At 39.6% G+C, this 24,772-nt stretch overlaps 2 protein-coding genes across 8 annotated transcripts in view; both read left to right on the top strand.

The window, feature by feature from the left end:
* Positions 1-10,396, top strand: part of trafd1 (TRAF-type zinc finger domain containing 1) — a 13,309-nt gene extending 2,913 nt beyond the window's left edge. For 4 of the 5 annotated variants that reach the window (XM_080893033.1, XM_080893031.1, XM_080893030.1 and 1 more), the window contains exons 4-12: positions 538-591; positions 689-1,112; positions 1,668-1,943; positions 2,018-2,082; positions 4,255-4,515; positions 4,685-4,823; positions 5,607-5,817; positions 6,013-6,070; positions 8,120-10,395. In XM_080893033.1, the coding sequence (XP_080749159.1) occupies positions 538-591; positions 689-1,112; positions 1,668-1,943; positions 2,018-2,082; positions 4,255-4,515; positions 4,685-4,823; positions 5,607-5,817; positions 6,013-6,070; positions 8,120-8,158 (1,527 nt within the window). In that variant the 3' untranslated portion in view covers positions 8,159-10,395. Of the gene's footprint in view, positions 1-537; positions 592-688; positions 1,113-1,667; positions 1,944-2,017; positions 2,083-4,254; positions 4,516-4,684; positions 4,824-5,606; positions 5,818-6,012; positions 6,071-8,119 lie in introns of all 5 variants that reach the window. The other variant, XM_080893034.1, reaches the window with a different exon arrangement.
* Positions 10,397-12,039: 1,643 nt separating this feature from the next.
* The window catches only part of smtnb (smoothelin b), a gene marked incomplete at its 5' end in the record, with an annotated part of 48,115 nt that continues 35,382 nt past the window's right edge, over positions 12,040-24,772 (top strand). For 2 of the 3 annotated variants that reach the window (XM_080894854.1, XM_080894853.1), the window contains one exon: positions 12,112-12,464. In XM_080894854.1, the coding sequence (XP_080750980.1) occupies positions 12,414-12,464 (51 nt within the window). Of the gene's footprint in view, positions 12,465-24,772 lie in introns of all 3 variants that reach the window. The other variant, XM_080894852.1, reaches the window with a different exon arrangement.

The raw sequence follows: 24,772 nt of genomic DNA, 5'->3' as shown, positions 1-24,772 counted from the left end.
ATTCTCTTACTTTATGACTCATTTGGTGTTACTTAACAAAAGGAAAGGGCTTAAGGAAATGAAAGTTGGCTAACTTGAAATGAAGAAATAGAAACTCAGAAGGAAGATGGCTGACAGAGATGTAATTGTGCGCAGGACATCTTGTCAGAAGGGAATAATAATGATAAAACACACGGTGATACATAGTCACTGCTTTTTAAAATATTTTTATGTACATTTTGTGTTTCTCAGTTGCTGAAATATTGTGATACATCACAGATGATTTTTTTTTTTTTTTTTTTTTGTTGCAGTGGTTCTCAAACTTTTTCTGAACCTGGAAAAAAAGTTTCATCCTGCTCTCTACAAGTTTTATTAATGTGTAAAGTGTAAAAAGTTAAAGTTAAAAAATGTAAAAGTTAAATTCTTTTCAAGTGCAAGCTCTGTTAGTGTGTTTTTTTTGGGGTGGGGGGTTGTTGTTTTTTTCTTTATTTAAACCTTATTGGATTCTAAAGTGTCACAACAGTGATAATGTAATAAATCCTGTGCTTTTCATTTTAGATTACCTGCAAGTGTGGTTTGAAGATTGAGAAGAATAATTTGGATGCCCACCAGGTATTATTGGAAAGCCTTTCCATTCCTTATTTTTATAACTCTTAGCTTCGTTAATCTTCATTAAATCCTGCGTCTTCATGATGATTGTCTGTTGCAGAGCTCTGAATGCTCTCAGCGGCTGGTTCCATGCCAGTACTGCGAACTGGAGCTTGTCTTCAGTCAGTCCAAAGACCACGAGGATTATTGTGGAACGCGCACTGAGCCGTGTCCCTACTGCAAGTGCAATGTAATGCTGCGAGAACAAGCTACACATCCGGCCTTATGTGGAAGCCTCACACCGCCCCAAGAAAGAAACAACAGTAGGATGGGTCGAAGTCCAGGGGACCCTCAGTCAGGGGCATGGCTGGAAGCTCACTCTATTAGAAACCCCCTGAGAAGCCAAGAGAGAGGCCCGAAAAATAATAACGTCAGTGCAGCAGAGCAGCAGGTCTTTCCCCGACCTTCAGTTTATAATACTTCAAGGGGATTTCGGCCCTTAGGAGACTGGAGAAATATTTCACCACAGAATCCTTTCAGCAGCTGTGAGTGTTTTGATTGATACATTTTGAAACAGCAGCACACAAATGAATGCTCCAGAAATGTAACTAGCTGAAAAATTAAAATACTTTTATAAGGTGTTGTAGGTGCTTAAACTGAAAAATTTGTTATTTTACCCCATTGCTAGATAATTGCTAGGTATCATGATGATATCATCATAACGTGTGTTTTAGATCGGAAGCTTCAGGGGCCTAAGATGTACCTGTGTGCAAAATTTGGTTCCTCAACTCCTGATTGCGCGGGAGGACACACATACACAGACAGAACATACACAGCACTGTGTGTTTGTCTATATCAGCATAACCTCAGTGTTATTGGCAGTTTTCTTCAAAAACTTGTGAAATATTGCTCACACTTTAGGTCTCCTACTGTCATGTTTGTTTTTTAACTTTTTACATTTTACCAAAAATAATTAAACAGACATTTATATTTTCTTTTACTCTACATTTTGCATAGAGATTAGAATGAATTTGCCATGCTGTTAAGTTATTTTCCTGAACTAATTATTATTATTATTTTTAAATATCTTGTACTTCCAGTGCTGGGGCAGAGTGATTTTCTGCACAGCAGAAGCGGCAGCACATGGGCACATACTGAGCACACTCTGGATGATGATTCATCTGGTCTGGACTACATGTTGGCTCTCAGCCTGCAGACTGAAGGAGACACAGGGGCCAGAGGTGTCGAGGGCAACGTGTGGAGTGGTATCTGGGATCACAAGATTGGAAAATCCAACACTTCTCTGTCCAACAACAACTATCCAGACTTCACTGTTGAATCGAGTACAAGTGCAGTGCAGGACCACGATCAAAAAGGTGAGTTAATGTTTGCTGGAAACATCAGGTTATTCGGATATCCATTTATTGATAATTTCAAATTGTTTCCCCAGATGCAATGCTGCCTTGTGAATTTTGCGAGGAGCTGTTTCCAGAAGACGACCTCATTTTACATCAGGTTTGAGATTGCCTTTGATTGGTGTTTCTTTGAGTCTCAGTGCTAACTCGATGTTACCACTCAGAGTTTTAGATGTCGGAAAGTTCCTTTAAATCGGCTGAGCTAAAACCTGAGTGGGGTCACAGAATACACGATGGACAAAAGCACTACAGTCACATGGTGCCTGAAAAGACTGCCGTGTGTCACAATTATACACTTAGACAATCGTTGCTTTGAATAATAATAAGGATCTTTTGCTGATTTTCTTCACGTCCAACATTTCTAAACGTTGTTTTACTTCCGCCTATAATAAGGCATGGTGTAAGTTTAGAGGGGGCCAGTTTCAGCAAATGAAAATAAAAAGGAGCAGTTCATCCTCCCCAGACTTATCAAAGTAAAAGCTTATATTCATTTGCTTGCATTTTGGTGTTTATTGGCTGTATAATCAGTGAAACAAAAAATATTTAAAGTTGGTTCTTTGAGAACAAAACATATCAGTATTCATAGCAAATCTATGTCAAGTTGTCTTTGGAAGGAAAACACAAAGCATAAATCATCAAAGAACTCCTAGGAACTGTATTTCCAAGTAACATTAAACTGCTTTTATTCTCACAGAGTGGTGATGTTTAACCTAAAAAACTCGGTATAACTTTAAAATACTGCTTGCAACTAACTCCCCTGTAATTAAATGAAATTTCAATGCATTTTAATTTGAAATTACAATCTAATTATATTTACCCACTAATACCTAAAGGTAGGTACATGTGAATAAGGGGCTTACAAGTCAGGCTTTTACAGGAAACAAAGAAATAATTATACTGTAATTAAATTAAAGTAGCATGTAAATAATTTTACATATTGCATGAGTAAAACGATTTCGTACTTTGTGGTACACGGGCTGTATTATGGAGTGGATTAATGTTGCCTTTTTACGTCTTTATTTTATTTTTATTGTATTTTTTTACATCTATATTTAATATTCATTATGTTGACGTGCATTATGGATGCACAGCCACCCTCCTGTTAAAAGCTGACTTGCTGCCCCGTTATTCTAATGTGCCCAACCTTTTAAGCATTTGTAGGTAAATATAATCGCTTTTTTTTTTTTTTTTTTTTTTTTTTTTTTTTTTAAATAAAATACATTGAAATGCCATTTAACTTCTGGGGAATTATGCTCTAAGTCGTGGGCTATTATAAAGTATTACCATTATAAACTATTAGCAAAAACTCCATTGTATTTCAGTGCAGAAGTCTTCACGCAGAAGCCCAAAACACCATAACACATAGGTGCACCTGTCCAGGTTTTCAAGATTCCTCCTATTGGTGGAGCTTCTCTGGTGGAAAATGCCACTTTCATCCTAGGTGGAAGCTTACCATTAGTGGAACGTCATTACAAACGATCATGTATTCCTTATAAAGTCCTGTTTTATTTTCTGATGATGGCTTGTGTGGTGAAATGCATTGGATTTCTTTTGTTTTGTTTTTTAGTTTGAACAGTTAGTTAGAATACAGGCGTTGTGAATTTTATTTAAAGAGACGGTGCCTTTGATGATTTTACCCTGTCAGTCAAGTTATTTTAAATAAGATATTGCCATTTTTGTTATAAATGTAAAATGTTTAATCACTAACTCGTTAATTTCTTTTTTTCTTTCTTTCTTTCTCTTTTTTTGACTAATGAACTTAGATATTTCTGATGGCGTCCACCCAGAGGCTACACCTTGAAACTAACCTTTATGCATATCTGACAGGAAATCATGAGATATTTCCTCTTAGAGAAACATTCATTTACTCAGTCTAAAAGACCTGCTTCAGCCTGCCAAGTAACTTCAGCTGACATTTTCAGATATTTTCCCTCTTTTGGTCTGAGTCCAGCCTCAGCTTTAGTTCATAACCTCTGTGTATTTCTGGTTCTCTTTCTAAGCCTTCTGCACACACTGCTTCCCTCTCAGTTGGCACTCTGTATTGTTAAATGACAAGTAATTGTGTGTGCTGCTCAGTGTAAAATGCTTAGATCCAGACTGATATCACACAGCGTGCAAACATTTGCATACCTTTGGTTTATCTTCGATTGTTCACAGTCCACTTAAACTCTATGCATGTTGGAGCACATGCCTTATTTCCATCTATATACATCCATAACATGACAACTTAACTTACGTAGGTTTCAACAGTGTCCACTTTTCTCTGTTTCAGACTGGATGCAGTCCTGCTTCGGCCTTTGCGTCTTTCAGCAAACAGCCCTCATCTCCACCTAAAGATGACAGGACCAGCTCCAGTACTTCAGGGCTGATGCACAGCCTTCCTGACACACTCGCTTCTAATATCCCCACCTTCCCGCGGTCAGTCTCCCCAGCGTCCTACAGTCCTCCAGCCAGTCCACTAGAGGGCGATGTGGTCATACCATGTGAATTTTGTGGAGTTGCTCTTGAAGAGGCTGTAGTCTTTCACCATCAGGTATTTCACTCGTCTAATTACCCAGCCAATACAAAACTCCCACTTCATGATGACTGTTAGGAACTCTGTGTTACCTTTTAAAATGTGTTCAACTACATGTGTATGTATTGGGTTTTTTTAAAAAAGTTTTATTTATTTTGTTTGTTTGTTTTGTTGTTCTTTAATACAGGACAAATGTGATATGCGGCCCCAGAGTGCTCACCCTCTGAATAACGTAACAAAAGCATCGATCAAAAAGCCACTAAGCCCTGGTAGAGAAGCCTTTGGGCTGCCGTCCCCAGAGTTTCAGAGGAGAATAAGGCACCAAGGTAAAATCTGACATTTATTCAGAAACCTGAAATATGGGAATAAATAACTGACTAATTCTGAGAAATCTAAATATGCCATTTGCAGTGATGTAGTAATATATGGAGACATTGTTTTTTTATATGAGCAGAAATAATTTTGTAAGTCTGTGTTTCAACAGTGATTAAGCGATTTGACGCACTTGTGTTTAAATGACATTTAAAATGTCTTTGTTCTCATGGTTTAGTCACGTTTTGGCATTTTAACCTTTAACAAAAGCAGGGGAAAGTGTGTGTAAGTGTGGGGGGTGGGGGTGGGTGACAGACGGCAAATGGCCTGGGTGGACATAAATCTAGGCCACTGCATTAGCCTTCAGTATTTGGGTCACGAGCTCAGCCAGGTGAGCTGTAACAGCACATAAATCTAAAACAACTTTGTTCAGCAAACGAGCCTTCATCAGGGAGTTAAATGTGATCACAGCATGAGAATAAAATTGATTTAGATATTTTATGTTTATGTGTGTTTAATTGAGTTTTCGTTTGTACTTGTGGTTAGATAAAATCAGAATTAAAGAACTGTTCAATTCAGTTTAAAGAAACTACATACATAAAGCTAGAATACCTTTCATGCAGTATCAGCAAACACGTTTGTATAACTTGTTAAAGGTTTGTGTTGTTTGCATTTTATTTGGGTTACTAGATACTGTATGTCCAGTTTTTCTTCTGTTGTATCTACATCTGCATTTGTTTTCATTTACACCTTTTCTTTTTTTTCTTTCTTTTTTTTTTAAATTCTCTTGTATATAGCAGACTTCTTGGATGAGGACTTTGCATTTGACAGGGAAACACCATCAGGGCAAAACCAAAGGGGATGGCAGAAAAGCTGCATCGGCCAACCGAATCAAAGGAAGGCATCAAACTTTGATGTTTCGCTTAAGAACAGACCTCAGCAGGGCGGAGAAGAAGAAGGGACTCACTTTTCTTTCTGTGACACAGACAAGAATGCATCTCTAAAGGGGTAAAATAATTATATGTGCAAATATTTTTTTAGCTTTACATGACTGTTGTTAGTTTTTAAAAAATTATTAAATATATACTTTTTGCTGCACTTTTAGTGATATTTTCCCTGTGACTCTTAACAAGTAGTAAAGAAAATAGATGAATGGACCTGATATGTTATTAATATTCTCATTTAAATGTATTTTTCCACCAGACTTCATTATCCAGAAAACAAAGAAGGAAGAGGTAACAGAAGGAATCAAGTATCAAAGGTACACAACTTTTAAAATCCCATTCACCTACATTGATATTTGTTTGCATGTTTGTAGGATCAGAGCATGTACATGGTGAAAAAGCAAAAAGTTAACCCAGGCAACACCAGCTAATTTTCCTGCTTGTTTTTTTGTTTGTTTGTTTGTTCCTCAATTGTTTTTGCCAAAACTTAAACTTTAAATTAATGACAGAGCAGTAGGATAAAGTTAACCTATTCAAAGTAACCTGTTAATAATAAAATAAAATGTAAAAAAAAAAAACAAAGCGAAAGCCGAAACTTTTTGTTTTGCAGGTGGCATAAAAAAGTAAAAGTAGAAAAAATTGAAGTTAAACCAAATAAGATGTTTCTGCTAATAATCGTAATTTGATTAACAATAAAAACACAGCACATTCATGCATAACGAGTGACGTACCTTGACAGTGTCTTTACCTTCCAAACAGTGCATACACTGTGCACAATCTCTACTGACATACATTCGGTGGTTTATAGTATAGCTCTGACCATAAAACCACAGCCTCTGTGCACCAGTCTGTGCACACTGTTCTTTACTTTAAACCAATCACAGCACAGGACTCTAACCTGTTTATCCTCCACTAACCTGCAGAGGATTTTCATGCAGCCTTTAAATAGCAGTTAGTCTACCTCAGTTTGCTTTGCAGCAAGTTTGACAATATGAAAAAAACATAATGTCACATGTACAGACCCAATATCTGATTTAAAAACATGAGGACTTACATGTAAGCTTTAAATTTACAGTTTATCAAATCCCACTAAGCAATTCTTACCTTTAGATTAACCTCTCTTCTTTCTCTCCTGTCCCCTTTCTTATCTTTCTCCATCTGGGAGTGAAATACAGCAGCTGGACCTTTAGCTGATGTTTGTTGAGCTGATTTAAAAACGCTGCATTTGTAATGACCTCACATTCCCTTAATGCTTACTCGTCTTCAGTATGGCTAGCTAGATGCTGAAGTACCTCAACAAACAACTGTAGGAAGGAAAAGCAAAGAGTAGTGAGAAAACAAAAACTATTCAAGTACAGATACCTGAAAATTGTACTTAAGTACAGTATTTGTACTTTGTTACTTTCCACCTCTGCCAATTAACATAATGTTTATTTTACTGGTCTGTACACTAAATCACCAGATTATTTCATCTCTTATCTTATTTGTGACAGTGTTGCATTTCACTGCTATGGTTTTTAGGTTCTTTATAGATTTTTAATCACCATTTTATCAGCACTATCTGATAGCATCTCTGATGACAGTAGACGACACTCGTAGGGATTATTTTGGACAGGAACAAAAGTCACATGAGGGGTGAAGCGCCCCTTTTTATGTGGGCACACAGCTTAACAGAGAAAGTTGATAACCACTCGTGATACCTGTTATCTCTGACTGGGGTTTAGGTTTTGTTAAACCAGCTAGCACAAAGAAAGAACTTTGTTCAACGCCCCTCTGTGAAACTTTCACAAGGAAAACATTGAGGATAGAGCAGGTCCAAAACAGCAGGTCATGGGAGCTCTTGGTAACATTTACTGAAAGTGGTCCAAGTCATAGCAACCAGTGAACCCAGCAACGGGGTCATGGGTGACAAAAACCTATTTATATGTCTATGGTGCAGCTAGGCCATCACAAAAGAGCCATTACCGCACAAACTGCTCCAAATCATACTGCTAGCTTTGATAGATGGATCTCACGCTGCATCACAGCTGTTTGCAGTTCTGTCCAATGTGCACAAAAGGTGGACCTTACCCAGTAAAGTAAGGCCAGCACTATGCTAAAAAGAAGGTTTGATAGAAATGTAACTGCACACTGATGCAGACCATGTGCGCTCTTCATGGTGATCATAGGATGATGCAAATATAAATACAAGGATGTAATTATTACTATGAAATAAGTGAGATCATTAATTCTCTGCACACAGAACGAGTTAAAAAAAGAAGAAGAAAAGTTTGAAGACATTTGATCGCAGAATAACTGTATAATTAACGTGAGGGCCACACAGCATGATTTTAAAAGCATTTTCACTTTTTTTTTTTCAACTGCAGTTACCCAAGAAGCAAAATGAAGAGCAGGACGAAGAGTGAGAGCTGAGACTGGTGCAGAAATGGAATAACCAAATCTTCTACTCTTCTGCTTTTCGTGTAACTTTTTGCACTTTTTGAAACTTAATGAAACATATAGCTATCTGCTAAGTGCCTGTGAGAGTGTTTGGATTTTAAAGTTTATATCTTGAGGAATTTTACTCTTAGTATAAAAAAATAGAGTGCCCCTATTATGCTTCTTTGTAGCTTTGTAATTTTTATTTTGGGAGACTGCTACAGTAAGCTTACATGCCTTAATGTTCAAAACTACAATTTTCTCAAACTGTATACTTGTGAAATCTTCAAAAGCTCCCATTTAAGCTCCTCTCATTTTAAGAACCCCCGTTGCACAAAACCCTGCTCTGATTGGTCAGCTGGCATGAAAGCAAGGACAGCTCTGATTATATACTTAAGATAGTCCAGAATAGAGAGAATTTTGATTACTTCTAACTTTCTGTGATTAGTTTACATGTAAATATAAATGAAATCACAGCACAACCATTATCTCTTACTTATCTGAACCATCATGATGTGGCTGTTCTAACATCAAGATTATAGGAGTGCTGAACTCTGCCTCCTCAGATATCAGGGGTGCATGAAGACTCCTGCATACCGTCTTTCAGTCAGCAGAACATTGGGCATGCTTTGCTCTAAACTAAGATATTTTGGAATGAGCAGAAATGACTCTACTGTGAAAATCATGGCAGACTGTGAGGCAGCTGCTCGTTCTTTGTTTGAGGGAGTGCCAGTCTTGTGGCATTATAGGAGTGTGGTGCATAGCGATCTAGAATGAGTTCAGGAGCAGTGTTTTCTGGGGGTTGTAACTCCTTATGGACTTTATAACTTTGCAAACCTGCACAGAAAAGCTAAATAGTGTAGCCAGGGTAGCGTCACCTGTTCATTAGAGAAGTCCTGTTAGGAAGCCTCGAGCTGATCTTTAAAACTGCACACTCATTAGTTATCAATTTCTGATTGACAAGATGCTGACAGATGACTCCGACAAGGAGCATAATTTATAAAATGAACTTCATGTTTTATCCAGTATGAGCTGAAGCTAGCTACTGAGCCCATAAATACTCCTCAGGGTAGGTATCCCGAGAGCCAAGGAGCCGAGGACCATTTTTCACATAGCCTACAACCAGAGGAGACTGACCGCTTAAAAGGATGCAGGCCTCAGGCATACCTGGAGGTTATGTCCATCATTCACATACAGATTATATGCATAACACACTAACGAATAGGGAAAGCCTACAAAGTATAATAGGGGCACTTAAGTCTGTTTGGTTTATTCATACATATTCTACTTTATATCAGATGTTTTATGGCTAACATGAAGCCTTCACTATAAATGCTAAGATGGACTTAATTTATACTGAATATAAGGTTGTTGTTTTTTTTTGCTTTTTTTTTAAGACCTTAAAAATCACATCTTGGTTTATGAAGAAAACTGTGTGTGTGTCAAGGGCAGTCACCCGACCCCAACAGTGTGCATTTGTTAGACTTTATATTTCGTTTGTTACTCGAGCCTATTATTATTACGTTTAATTTTTTTAAATTTTTTTTGTAACCACTATTTGCCGTTTCTTCGTCTTTCTATAACCTAAAGCACTTTGATAGATTTTACATTTAGTTTAAAGGGCTTGAGGAACAATTTTAATTTCTACATCTTTGACCAAGAGAAGATTTTTCGGTTCGATTGAACACTTGTCTTTTTATACTGTTAAACTTTTGTCTTTAATAATTTGTTTGTAACTACTCAGTAATGTTTTCATTTGTATTTAAATACCATCATATCTCGGATCATATAGAATTCATATAGAAAGCTTATAGAATTATATTTGTGGTGTTATAAGATGTTTTCTAATATTTTATGAAGTAGTGTTAAAAGTTTTGTATGTTTCTCCTCTAAGTAGTTAGGATAGATAGGATGTATTTTGTGTGTAACATAGGGCCTGCTCATATAATGAGATCTGCACATTTTGCCTTTGTGATCAAAATGCCCAAGTAGACAGCAGCTCATGAGCGAAATCACCTTGTGTGTTGTTTTTGTTGGATTTTAGGCTGACGTGCTGTTTAAGAACAGCTGTCTTGATGCTCTTTGTCTTGTGTAGTTATTAAAAGTTTTAAGGCGCACTTTGATAGTTTTGTGACTGGTGTTTGTATTTTCTTTTCCATATACATCACATGAATAAACCTGGTTGTAACAAAGTGGCAGAAAGACTAAAATATCTGCTCATGTTCTTCACTTAATCCACTGCTCATTTCTTTTCTACCGCCAACAGCGTGGCTAGGGAAGTGAAATACTAGTGTCTCTAACAGTAAGAATACAGTATAAATGTTTTTATTTTAATAATATTTAAAATGTTAAATTTTAATATATTATATATTCATTAAATGTAAAGTTAAATACCTGTATGTCAAGACTTATTTTGTTTTAATTTGGATGATTTTTGGGTTAAAGTGCATGAAAATCAGAAATCCAGAATCTCTGATTATTTATTTATTAATTATTTTACTTTAAGTTTGAGTAAATTGCTTTGCTTTCTGTGTTAAACTGAGTGTATTTAGGCACGTAGGCATGCTTGAGATGACCTGCTGAAATTCAAACTGAGCATCACAATGAGGAAGAAAGGTAATCTATGTGACTGTGAACGTAGCTTGGTTGTTGGTGCCAGATGGGCTGCTCTGAGTTTTTCACAAACTGCTGATCTGGGATTTTCCCACACTACCATCTCTGGGGTTTACAGAGAACCGTCCCAAAACAGAAAATATCCTGTGAGTGGCAGTTCTGTGAGTGAAAATGTTTTGTTGATGTCAATGGCCAGAGGAAAAAGGCCAGACTGCTTCAAAAAAGTAACTCAAATAACCAATCGTTACAACCAAAGTATGCAGAAAAGCATCTCTAAATGGACAACATGAGGGACCATGATGCAGATAGGCTACAGCAGCAGAAGACCACACTGGTTATCACTTCTGTCAGCTAAGAACAGGAAACAATTTGCAAAACCTCATGAATAGATGATTGGAGAAATGCTGCCTGGTCTGAGTCTTGATTTCATTCAGATGGTAGGATCAGAATTTGGTGTGAACAACATGAAAGCATGAATGCCTATCAGTGGTTCAGGCTGCTGATGGTGCAATAGTGTAGGATACATTTATTTGGCACACTTTGGGCTCCATAGTGTCAAACAGTCCGACTGTCATTGCTGACTATGTCCATAACCACAGTGTAACCTTACTCTGATGTCACAACGGCCAAATAGTCTCAAACTGATTTCTTGAACATAATGACTTCACTGTACTCAAATGACCTCCACAATCACCAGATCTCAATCCAACAGAGCACCTTTGGGATGTGGTGGAGTTGTGTGATGCTATCAGTGTCAACATAAACCAAAATCTCTCTGGAACATTTGCACAAAATCTTGAATGAAGGCAGTAGTGAAGGCACACTTTGGGCGTCAGTTTAGCTTAGTGGGGTGAGTGGATGTCCATCTGCTGAAAGGTTACTGCAGGGGCCTGGCTCTAGTTCAACTCTGGGCTATTTCCTGTGTGTCATTCCCTCCCTGGTCTCTGTCCCACCTTTCCGGTCTGCTCTACTGCCCTGTTATCAACAATAAAACTTAAAAATCTACATTTATTAGATAAGTACTATCATATAAACTATTCCCTTATTTACTGTATAAACAGGTAATTACAGACTATAAATAGATGTAATTATTATTATAATTATTGGTAACAGGCATGTATAATTATTAGTATTATTTTAGGGAGGTTTCATTAATATTATAAAAAGGTAGGATTTTAATGAGAGTCTTAAAGATTTGAGTGCCATATATACCTGGAGGCTATTTTACGTCTCCCCACACAGCGGCGCGCTTTGAATGAGCGCCGGGAGAGGCCAGATCCAGCGAGGGGCGGGGTTACACCTTTCCGAGGGAATCCTCGGTTCAAAAAGCTCCCAACGTCTCCTCGTGAGAACTTCGGACTGTGTGTGCTTTCATTGTGACTCGAGAAACGGACGAAGACGACCGAGGTATGCTCTTGTAGCAGGACGAGGGTTTATTTCTGTTGTCAGAAGTAAAAAAAAGTTTCTGCTGTGCTGAGTAGAAAGTTATAGACAGTGCGGATAATTTTTAAAAAGACGATAACAACAGCCTACGTGCCGTGCAGGTGGGTACAGACGTTGTTGTTGTTGATCGGGACACCTATCCCTATCCAGACCTCGTCTCACCTGAGCTCGACAGGACACTCAGAAATGTCCATGGAAAGCTATTCAGCGTTGGATGAGCCCTCTCTCCGAGCTTTGGTGAGTAGATGAATGGGAATACTAATGCTGAGCACTGTGGGATATAAGTGTGTTAGGGGGCTAAGTGATTCATTTGTTCTGGGGGAAAATGTCTTTAAATGAAATGTGTGCTTTTAATCCAGGTAAATGTCTGTCTGATCACCGGTGATTGAGCCCAGTGCTGTTGATATATTCAGTATTTGTCTCACCTTTTGATACCTCACAGGTAAGAGTGTCCAGACAGGTGGTCTGCACGCATACAGGGCCATCTACTCCCAGTGCTTACCACTACAGTGGGAGTAATTCATCTCCAGTATATCCCAAACACAACGGCAGTACAAAAATTATGAGGGTTTGCTACTGGTGGCAGGATATTAAAGGGTATTTGAATCTTTAATAAATGAGTAGTTTTGTGTATAATCAAAGCAAACAGCTGTCAGTAGCTGTTTAAAGTAGCTGTTTAAAAAAGTTAATATCTAAAAATGTCTGATGCAGAATATTCAAAGTAGTTCATGATTAATAAAGTTATTCATGAGGCATTACGTCACAGGAGCATCAGTCAGTACTGACAGGAGGAATGTATCATTCACCAGGAAGTCTAGAAACATTTATTAGTTCTTATCAGGAAGGTTGTAATTAATTATGGAAGAGGGGAAAGTAACACCTGCAGACATGCCTACGAGGAAGTATGAGTCAGCTGCCCTTGTTTAGGCATGAGTTTGTCTGAATCACAGACACATACGCAACAGTCATACATGCAACAGATTCATTCCTTAGTTTTTTAAAATTTGTAATGACTTAAAGCCTTCAAGTTTGCATCTCTCAGCTGCAACTCTGTGTGGCTTTGCTTTTCTGTCATTACCCTCACTGGCTGATTTCAGAAGAATGTGCACTTTAAGATGGAAAAGAAGAAGGGGAAGAAAAAACCCTTGATTGCTGTTTTTAAAGATCGTTTAACCTGACAAGAAAAGAGCTGTTTGCTTTTGAAGCGAGTCAGGGTATGAATGCGATGTTTAGCTGACCTGCGTGCTGTTCCTTAAACCAAATCCATTAGAGTCTGGAATCATCTTGCCGACAGACACAGTCCCTGTTTTCCCATAAATCGCTCTCACCATGAGTGACGTTACACTGGTGGGAGCACAGTAGAACATGCAGGAAATAATATTTATCCTTCAGCACAGTGATTTACTTTGAAGCGGTGGCACTGGCTGCTTTGATCAGGGGCTTTATGAGTTTATTTATACGAAGACGGAGCAGGAAGATGAACTGAGTGCGAGGGAGGAAAGCCACAAATTTAGCTGGGAAGGTTTCAAAGACTGTATTGGGAGATTTCGTTTGGGAATATTTAATTTCAGACACATTTTTCACCAAATTATGGTCCCATGAGACCCCAGCTCATTGGTTTTAAGGGTGCTTGTCTGCCTCTTGCTGTGTGGCCTGTGAGAAAATGCTGTCCAGAGAGGAGCAGCAGCATCAGCAGGAGAATTAAAAAAAACTTGTGTTCTTATCCTGACGCCCATTAGTCAAGCCTTTACTGAGCTGGAGCGAATGGGGCTCTTTCGGCTGAGCGTCTTTCCGCTCAGTTTTCCTCCCTCAGACGTGACCAGCAGCCTGTAGGTCACAGAGATCCCACATTTTCACTGATGATGTTTGTGGTGACTCGAGTGTCAGGGTTTTCCGTGGTGAACTCAGATTCAAACGAAACAAACCCGGAGGAGAAGTTCACATGAGGTTGCGGTGTAATTTAAACGCGGCATGACAGCTGTGAATGGAGCCTTTTTTGTGTTTTAAGTTTTTTATGAAACATAACACCTCATTGTGTGGGGTTTATGCTCTCTGTGAATCTGCCTTTATTCAGGACACGGGCGTTTGGAGATGGCTGGGCTTTAATTAAGCTCATCGTAAATCCGGGTGGAGGAGCTGCTATTAAACAGTTGGATAACGAACACAAGTTCCAGGCCTGTGTTGTACCTAATGAACTAAGCAGTCAGAAGGTCATACGGCGGCCTCTCTAACGCCACTAATCCCGTCTCTACACTTGTATTGAAAGCCCGGCCAGCCTTTTATACTGCTCATTTAATCCCCTCCATGGCAACAAGGGAAAGCAGTTGTCTTCTTCTCTCAGCTACCACAATTATTTAAATGTCCACAGGAATAATCGGTTGGTGTCCTGGTTTCCTCAGGAGAAGAGTTGAGGTGGGGAGGGGGAGTGTTTGCAGCGGGTCATCTGTCTGAATGGTGCTTGTGTGGCCACAAAAACACAAAAGCTGCTGAGGCCACTCAGAGAAAACCCCTTTCCTTCCAAACCACTCCAACCGCTGTTACTTAATAGCAGACTTTATCTGATGGTTTCAAGCTCTGAGGGTGATGGTTATCTGCTGTTATTCCCATCAATGTGCTGTGCGGTAACAGTTTTCTTGTGGATTAAACCTGCAGGACGGGTTGGGTCTGCAGGTGTCTGTTGATGTGGCAATCTTGCGTCATCCTGCTCTGTCGTGAAAGTGTCTGTTGGTTCTCTGGCTGCACTGTAACAGACCTGAAATCAGTATTTGCATAAAAATCACATTGCAGTTAATGTACAACTCAGACGTTTTATTATTTATGAATTGATTTGACCGCTTGGAGACTTTTCTGCCTGCGGCGCCTGCTGGGCTGGTTTCACACGGGCTGGATGTCTCGCATAATGATTTGTAACCTGTCTTGCCAGCTGTGTGACTGTCCCTTTCTCCCTGGTGAGCGAGAGGCATTCACACATGTTTAAAATAGCCGATTTTGCTCTGTGGTCCAGCCTCGTTGATATATGGGACCCCTGGGCCTTTATTTTATGGCTCTGTGGACCCTTTGTGAGTTGACAGGGGCTCAACGGTTACAGTCTGAGAGGAAGAATGGACTTGTTTTGAAGGATCTTGGTATAGTGTGCAGATTTTGCTTAACCCCCAGAGACGGGGGTCCAAAATGTCAGCCTTGTCATTAGGAAGATATAAATTGCAGGAGTTGCACTATATTACATAACTCTTGTCTGGGACAGTTTCATAGATATGCAGGCTGTGTGTTTTTATACACTCCAAGCTAAAATTAGAAAAAAAAAATTGTTTCCATGAAATTTCAGTCAAGGGGACTGGTTATGCTTGTACCAACTATAAAATGTAAGAGCTGGAAAATTTTAAGTGAATTAGAGTTAATATCTGATACACAGTTCAAAATAATCCTTCATTTTCTTATACCAATAGATGGCCATGCTTACAGTATTAACTGGAGCGTTTGGTGCTGTTGGCAAACTCAAATATTTAATCACATTAGGCCTCTTTTCCATTACTACCTACTTGGACCGCAACGCGTTCGAGCGTCCTGCGACGTAACAAACTCTACAACAAAGCTTGACGTAGAAGCAAGAATACCTGCTGCTCGGTCTGCTGAGACGGAGAACACTGCGTTTTGGGTTTTTTTGTTTTTTGCTTTTTTGTAACCGTTTCCAGAAATGGCAGGTTTGATTTTCGTGAATGAGATGATCTCATGACTCATCGAGTGACTCTACTGACCAGCCAATTGGTGGCATGCAGTCTGACGACGTCACCCGGCCAAGCAGGTACTGGTACCACATAGCACCTGGTACCAGGTGCTATGACCTAATGCACAGGTGTCGAACTCTAGGCCTCCAAGGCCTAGAGTTGTAAATCAGCTGTGATGGCCCAGGGTGTTATCTAAAACCTGCAGGACACCGGCCCTCGAGGCCTGGAGTTCGACACCCCTGACCTAATGGAACACCCTTAAAACCGTGCCCAGTCAATCTGAGTAAGTAGTAATGGAATAGGGGTCGTGGTATGATAAATAACTCAACTGTGTGGGTATAAATGTGATGAAAATTCAAACTATGCGATGCTTTTAAGGTGTTGTAAGTGTGTAAAACCTTAAAAAAAAAGGTCATTTGGTAAGTGGTTGCTTGGCAACGTGACAGCCTTATAATATCTGATATAGATAAGCGCATCCAGGAGTCTAAACTTTGTGCCAAGTTTTGTTGCTCAACTCCTTGCGGACTAAATCGCATACAGACACACGCAAAGAGATTTCATTTAAAACGTGGCCTTAGTGTGGCCGCAGTCTGAAACAAGTTGTTTTAGCTGTCTTCTGATTGGTTGCCCACTTGCAAACAGAAGATTTGAACAGCAGGTGGGTTGCGGCTGCTGTGTTCATCATCATCAATCTCCTCTTTCTTTAGCACCACACAGAGCCAAGAGCAGTAAAACATGCCTGAGCATTAAGAACCGTTTCACGTCTGAGCTTTCAACTGGCCGGGATTACTTGTAAATACACTGACCTACATTATTCAAAAATCATCCACGGCTGTAACAGCCGGTGTGTGACAGAACAGTACAGTAGTGGCACCTTTTTAAAGTGATATAAATCAAATTGAAGCTGAAATGATCAGGTATTGCTGTCGCCTCAACAATCCTGAAAACCATTTTCATTCCTTCATACCTTTTTTGGAAAATTGAGTGAAGTGTCCTGTTGCATACATTACATCTCCCTCCGAATGCACACCTGCATCCCACCACAAACACCTGTAAAGACAAGAAAACTTAACCTGAAGTATCTCCTACATCTCGAGCTTTAGGGTTTGTGAACTTGGCTGCCTTTGACCTATGCAGATGTGTATGTGTGTTTGTGCTCCATTTTCCGAAGGATTAAAGGGAGGTGATGATGAAGACTGGAGCAGTTTAATATTCAGGGCAGCGCTCCCTCTGACGCAGGATGAGTTATCTGCACTGCTGCAGTGACAGCCTATTATAGTGAACCATTTAGTTCCTGGCTTCAGTCTTTGAAGCAAATATCCAAATAAATGGCCGTGCTCAGCTAAGATAAGAAGCTGCATGTTTGGAAACTTTTGTTCTGCTATAAATAGTGCTCTACGATTTTAGCTCTGAACAGATGAGAAAAGAAAAACCATGAACTTTGAGATCATCTGGTCTTTGACCCCTCAGTAGTTTGTTATTGTGGGACAATCATTCAGAGTGAACGTAACACTGTTTAGCGCAGCTCAGAAAGTATTTAAGTGTTTGTGTTTAGAAGGCAAAGTTGAAACTGAGTTCAGTGTGTCAGTTTTTCTTCTTTAAGCGTATATTTACTATTGTTATGTCATTTTTGAAAAGGTGGGTTCTCCAGAAGGACGAACGGCCTTTAAAATCTGAAGCAGTATTTTATTTTTAGCAGTCTTTTTTTGTAATGCCATTAGAGAATAATGTGGCAGTACGCTGAACAAACAGCGCTCAACAGTGTAGTAATGTGATTACATTATTATAAGATTGTGTATTAGCTTGTACATAAATTGTTACTGCTTAGACTCCTTGTCTGTGAGTTATATAGTTCTCATGAGGCGGTGTTTGGAAACTTTACTAAATATTTTGCGATACAAAGTTAAACTAATTGTCACCGTGGCCTTTGGAGCCCAACAGCAAGCTTAAATTTCAGGAGTTTCACTTTAACGACTATCAAACCCCGTACTCTGCAAGACAGAGTGAAAAAATGGGTTATTTAAAAGAAAATGACAGGTAGACTTTTAAAGTGTTTATCCACCAAAACAAATGGGTTGAGTGCATTTCATTTATCACAAAACGTTACTCTTTATATCAGGGATGTCAAACTGATGGGCTACATACAGCCCACTTTGATCTTAAGTGAAGCTCACAAAGTTTAACTATACATTGAATCCTGCATTGAGATGTCTTAGTATAAGAGCAAGAAGTGCCATTTCTACAGTACATCTCAGTTCCTTCACATGATAAAGAAATGTTGTTGTAATAAAACAAAGATATCTGATGACTTTCAGTAAGAAATAAATGTGTAAAATGACAAAACAAGTTCTGGTAGCTCATTGCTCAGTCTGTCCTGTAATTATTTTAAAAACAGTTTTTGTTGAGTCACAGAAAATACTTTTTTGTTTTATTTTACTGTGGAAACACTGTTAAAAAACAAATGTTTGTAATATATAGTAGAAACAGGAACTTTTCTGTCATTTGATTGTTTACTTTATTACTACGGTGTAGTAATAATGCTCGTGGGGGAGGTCTTTATCCATAGGAAACACTGTAAAGTCCAAAATTTATCCCGTAATATTTTTTACATTTTCCTAAGCTGTCAAGTGGACCAGATTGCAGTCTTTCCTGGGCTGATTGCGGCCCCTGGGCCTTATATTTGACACACATGGTCTATATCAAACAAGCTTGATGGAGACTATTTGGTGACTTATAGAGTAGAAGTGGGATTAAATAAGTGTGCACTTTTTCCCAGTCCTTTGTGGGTAGGTAAACTAAATCAGCAAATCAGTGGGGCTCCATATTTTAGTGAAGGTGTGTCAAACACAAGGTCCGCGGCCCAGAATCGGCCTGGCAGAGAAACCAGTCCGGCTCACTGAACATCTTTGGAAAATGTGAAGGAGGACACTTTTGGACTTTTAATTGCTTTTATAAATTTTACAGCTTGTCCTAATGATAAATATCTCTCCACAGCCATTCTAACTACAGTAATAAAGTAATAGATAAAGAGGTAAATAAAATGACAGGAGAATTCCAGTTTTCAATATCTACTACAGAAATATCTATTTTTTTAGTGTCCACAGTAAAATACATAAATAAGTACAAGAGGACATTTTCTGTGAGTTAACAAATCTTTGCACTGTATAATTACAGGACAATATGGGCATTGAGCTACCAGAATTTTCAGTCATTTTATATATTTATTTCTTACGATTTACGCTCGCATTGAGTCACACTGACTTTATCATGTAGAAAAACTGGAACATGTAGTGTTGATGTTGCTCTTCTTTTTCTTGCATTGAGATCTCCGGGATTAAATGTGCAGTGGAGCTACTTTACACTGACATAAAGGGTATTTTCACCGGATCAAAGCGGGCTGTATGTGGTGCGCGATGTAAAATGAGTTTGACATCTCTGTTTTATCTGTTTATACATTCACCCAGCAAACAAAATATCAGCAGTTTGTTCTCAGGAGAAGATGCAGAACCCTTCACGACTGTGTCAGGAAGGGAACATCAATGTAGTGTAGTGTTGCTTTATTTTTGTGTATGTTTAAAAAAATATTTTTTCCCTAAATTAGTTTCTGTTTATTGTTGAAAATAAATTGAGCACAATGTGGGTTGTGTTGCTGTGTCTGGTTTGACTCAAACTAATGGCGCTTCACTCTTAGAAACTTGCAGTCTGCAGCTTGTCAGAAGAATTCCTACTTCCAGTACTTCTGATGCAGTCAGCCAGGAGATATTCAGAACGACTGAGGAGACTCCGCCTGTGAAGTTTAGACTCAGTATATTGTGTAGCTGTCAAGCAGGCGGTGCACCGAGTTTTGTAACTGTCAGATATGAGACTGCTGCTGCTGTCACAGCTGCTCTGGTCTTTTCCTCTGTTTGGTAAGTGATCCAGCAGAGGCAGTTTGTGCGACTGATCTCTGTCCGGATCATCAGTCAGCCAAATGGAAAAGGTCTGAATAAGACATTGAACGTGTGCTTTCTTTCTTCCCCTCCTTGTCCCTGTCTGCTGTCAGAGTCGTCTCTGAGATGGACAGCAACCTTCCCTTGAGCTTTATGAATTTAGTGTCTGGAGATTTTTGGGTTCCAAAGTCTTCTCTTTGTCCAGTTTTTAGACAAAAAATACTCAGCAGATGTGGATGAAACATACAGTTTTTTCGATGTGATGAGAAATCTGTTGTTCTCTCAGGGGGAAGAGAAAATTAACTCTCATTGAGATGCCATTAAGATGCCATCTAATGCTACTTCCCAAGCTCTGATTCTCAGCTGTACTGCTGGAGGGAGTCGACACAGATTTTGCTCCCATTTAAATACTAAGCTGTTGCTCTGTTTATAGAGGAAAATGGAACATATAAGGATCTGCATTCAGCAGGAGGGAGAAAAAAAGTTTTTTATTAAGTCACATAGAGAGTTAATAAAAAAGGATGATTGTATGGCGCTGGATAATGCTTTTTAAATGAGCAATTGAAGAAATTTAAAAACACTGTTTTTCTTTGTTAGTTTTTTTTTCTATATTAACTTCCTGAGGAAAGAGGCATTTCCTGAGTCCCTAGAACTCATCAGGCGGATGTTTATGTTTTGCTTTCCAGCTCGGCCTTGTTAATGTCGTGGCATTCTTGAGATGTACACTGCTGATCTGTTAAATTTTGTTTGCCTCTCTCAGTCTGTCTCTGTATCATTGTTATACGCAGGATTTTTATTGCTGCCTCTCTGGGATCTTTTATAACAAACAGTTTGTGCTCTGCAGCATCCCAAATTGCTTCATTTATCCCTCTCTTTTTCTTCCTGTGGGACACCACTTCTGCCTTCTGGCCCTCCATCATTAAACTAAATGAGTCGGTCACGCAGGGCTTTGGTTTGACCAGCGATGTAGCATATTTAGAGAAGATTCATCATACACTTTCAAAGTCTTCTCACAGGACAGTGCAACTGTAGTGTAGGATGCAGTGGGATTTTTGAAAGGCTCGTTCCTCCTGGATGGGAATATACAAATGTTTTTTTTAAAAGCAAATAAGGTGTTTTGGGGGGGGTTTTAAACTACAATTTCAGCTTCAAGAACCAGCTCCTACAGATAAGATTCAGTATCAGAAATGAAAGTACTAAGGAACAGTGAGGCATAAACCCTGTTACGAGAGTGGCTCCCAAATGTGGGTCACAGTTTTCCTGCTCGACCTGGATACCTCACTGCGACCTGACCAGCGGGTCTGGAGGCAAGCACTTTCACAGGAGTGGCTGAACGAGACCAAAGAGAATTACACAGCAGAGCTGATTTTTAGTGTGCTGAGACGCAGCAGTGCAGCAAAGATCTGAAATAACTTTGAGGTCCTGCACACAGCCGAACAGTAATTATTTTGCAGTTTAGATCAGAGTGCCGACCATGTGTGCACAATGAAGCATGCGCTGATTAATCCTTCAGTGTGTGGAGTTGTTTGCACTAATGTGAGACTAAATGAATACAGCACATTCGAGTCCAGATCTGTCTTCAGTGCATCATTACGGCCCTATAGGGCATTGTTGATTACTATACCCCCACCCCCCCCCCACCCCACCCTCGTGGCCCCCGCGCATTCCTCTATGTGTCTGTTCTTTGTGGCTGCTACCTCTAGTGTAAAGGGGGACAGTGTTTTCCCAGGTCTGTCTATTGAAATCATTTTAAGCTTTCCTACACGTGCAACTGCACTTGCTGCAAGCACGTTGGCACATGCACAGTTATCTCTCCCTCACTTACCTGTATATTTCATAGATGCTCCTTCTTTTTCTTCATCACAGACAATGGAGGCTCAGAGTGCTCTGTAACACAATGACTTCTAACCTTGAGTTTGGTTTTCAGCTGAAAGGCAACTGAAACTGCCTCCTCTCCAGAACCAGGTGTCCTCTGCCTCGCAGGGCTTTCTGTTGCTATCCTGATTATATTTCCACCTATCTTTGTCTGTGTGTGTGGAGACCTACTGTATGCAGGCATTGTGAGGTAATTGATCCACTTGATCAATCATTAAATCTTGGAGTTTTGCCCTGAAGAAAACCAACAAGGGCATTATATGGTAATTAAAATTACTCTGAGCTTTACTCACCCTCACTTCTCTGTTTTTTTTTTTTTTGTTTGTTTGTTTGTTTGTTTGTCAGTAGCAGCCCAGCTTCCTCGGTGGCAGCTGCTAATCTATTTCAGCTTTTGCTTAAAGAAGCGTCCCGTGTTTCCTTATAAGGCCACACTCACTTGTGGACTTGACACAGGACTGATCCAATCAGCTGCCTGGCTGCACTCAAACCTCAGTCTACTCTGGAAATTATTACTCTAGGGCTCTGTTCATGCACAAAAACACAGTACCCCCTACCTCTCCTTTATATTCATGCACATGGATGCACAACCACATACTTGAGACCTTTGTGTAAAACTGTACAAGTCCTAGCTTTCAGTAAAAAAACAGCAAAATGAGACGAGACCTGCACACACCCACTGAGAGTCAAAAGGTCACTTGGTCTGAGGGGTCTCAGACACTGGGCTTATGTTTTGGGTCATTATCTTGCTGTAGGATAAAACCTTCACCAACTAGGCGCATACCAGAGGGTGCTGCAGAATGCTGTGGTAGCCGTTTGGGTTCAGGGTGTCTCTCACTCTCAGTCACCGACCCTGGATCCAGACTATCACATTTCCTCCTCCTTGTTTAACAGTTGATGCCACACACTGTGGAACTATCATTTTGCCTACTCGAAGGCGTACAAAGATCCTGTGTGACGAACCAAAGATTTCAAATTATCATTCATCAGTCCATAATACCTTCTTCCAGTCTACAGTAGTCCAATAGCAGTGTTTCATGGCCCAGGCAAGCCTCTTTGTCTTCTTCTGATGTCTTAGCAATGGCTTTCTTGCTGCAACTCGTCCTCTCAAACCTGCAGCTTGAAGTCTTCTCTTCATACTTGAAACGGAGACTTGCTTACTATGAACACTATGAAGCTGTAGCCTATAACACAAAATAAAAGAGTCCATCCGGGCAAGAAGGATTGCCACTTCGAAAATGTATTTTAATTTCAGAGAAAATGTTCAAACAGAGGGAGACTGAGGACAGGCAGGATAATGAGAGGTGGGAACAGGTGGGAACACAGCTGGGGGCTAATCTGACATAACATGACAAAGGGGAAGCAAAATTGAATACATCGAATGCAGGACAAGGACTATCAAGATAAAACAGGAAGCATGAAAAATATGGAGAAGCATTACTGACTGGAGAGACAGAGAGGGAACATGAAATACGGAAAGACAGGGAAGAAACTGAGACAGAACCCTAAAGACTAAAAACTATACATAAGCACAAATCCCATACAGACAAAAAAAACAACAACAACAACAAAAAAAACATGACTGACACTGCAATATTAACACAACTCAAAAACATAAGAACCCTGGGTCACCAGACCCAGTACCATGACAGTTTGTCTACTAGGAAGCTGAAGGGTAGCTCTGTATTTTTAAAGAATTACAGACAAGACTTAGTTGATGCTTAAAGCTGGTTTATTTAATTAATTTGTATCCAATTTACCAGTGTAAACATGGTGTTTGGGGTCTCATTGAAGGATTGATGTCATGGTAAGGTGTCCGCTGCTCCACTTTGAATATTGGTATGAACTTGAAACAGTGAGTACTTAGTGGATTTTCACCAAAATTGTGCCCACGTTCAAGACCATATTTGCTGGTTGTTGTTATTGTTGTTGTTTTTAAGGATGTTTTTTAAATTTTCACAAGAATTGCTAGTTCCCCTAGAGCAGGAGTCTCTATAACTCCAGTCCTCGAGAGCTACTATAACACACAGTAGCTCTTGAGGACTGGAGTTTGAGACCCCTACCTTACAGTATTTGGCCACTCCAACAATCAGAGGATTCCCTGTGAGCCGCGACTGGTTGGGGTGGGGGGAGTGAAAATAATTTTTTTTTTTTTTAAAAAGCCAAAGTGATAAATATTGGAGCAACTTAATTACTTTTTTGTTAAAATCTTAAGCTGTTGTTATCAGTTTTAAAGGAGTATTGGGTTTGAATTGTAGATAAGTGTTTGCAGTGGATTTCTGCTGATTTCTTCTTCTGATTGCTTTTTCCAACCCCTGCTTGTGGTTTTGTCACTTTTGTCTGGGGTCAAAGAAGCAATGCTGGAGACTTTTGTCTCCCTCTGCTTCTCATTTTAATGCAGGGGGAACTCTCAGGCCAGGGTCAAAAAAGGGATGCTTGAGAACCTCCAAGGGTTTGATGCGCTGGTTTGCATCCAAGGCCAACATCCGTTTAATCAGGCTGACCAATAAATCTGTATCACTTTCAGGTCCTGTTCTAACTGTGATTACTTGTTTGAGGTCATCAAGATGCTGCAGTGTTATATTTCGAGTGTCGTTGGATTGGTATCCTGTCTCATACTGAAATTGTTCTTCTGCCTTAAATGTCCAGCGCTGTTTGCTGTGGTCGTTTTGGCCATGCCACAGTCTGAATTTTAAAGCATCGTAATCCATTTTCCCAGGGTAGGGGCACCCCCATAGCAAGTTCCACAGCTACCAGCCCCAGAGACCACATGTCAATTGCTTCATTATATGGAATATGAGGCATAACTTCATACCAAATTGTCTGCACACAGGTACCAGGAATCACTACAGACACAGGACGTGCTAGGCCAAAGTCAATAACTTTGACTTTGACGGGAGACTCATGGCGGTTCACAACTATTATGTTTCCAGGTTTGAGGTCAGCATGCACTATTCCCAAAGAACTGAGGTGGTACAGAGCATTTGATATTTGATTTCATTTCATTCGATAATTTGTA

Source organism: Rhamphochromis sp. 'chilingali' (assembly GCF_963969265.1).
Source record: "Rhamphochromis sp. 'chilingali' genome assembly, chromosome: 10".
NCBI lineage: Eukaryota > Metazoa > Chordata > Actinopteri > Cichliformes > Cichlidae > Rhamphochromis > Rhamphochromis sp. 'chilingali'.
This window is presented reverse-complemented; position numbering and strand designations above follow the sequence as displayed.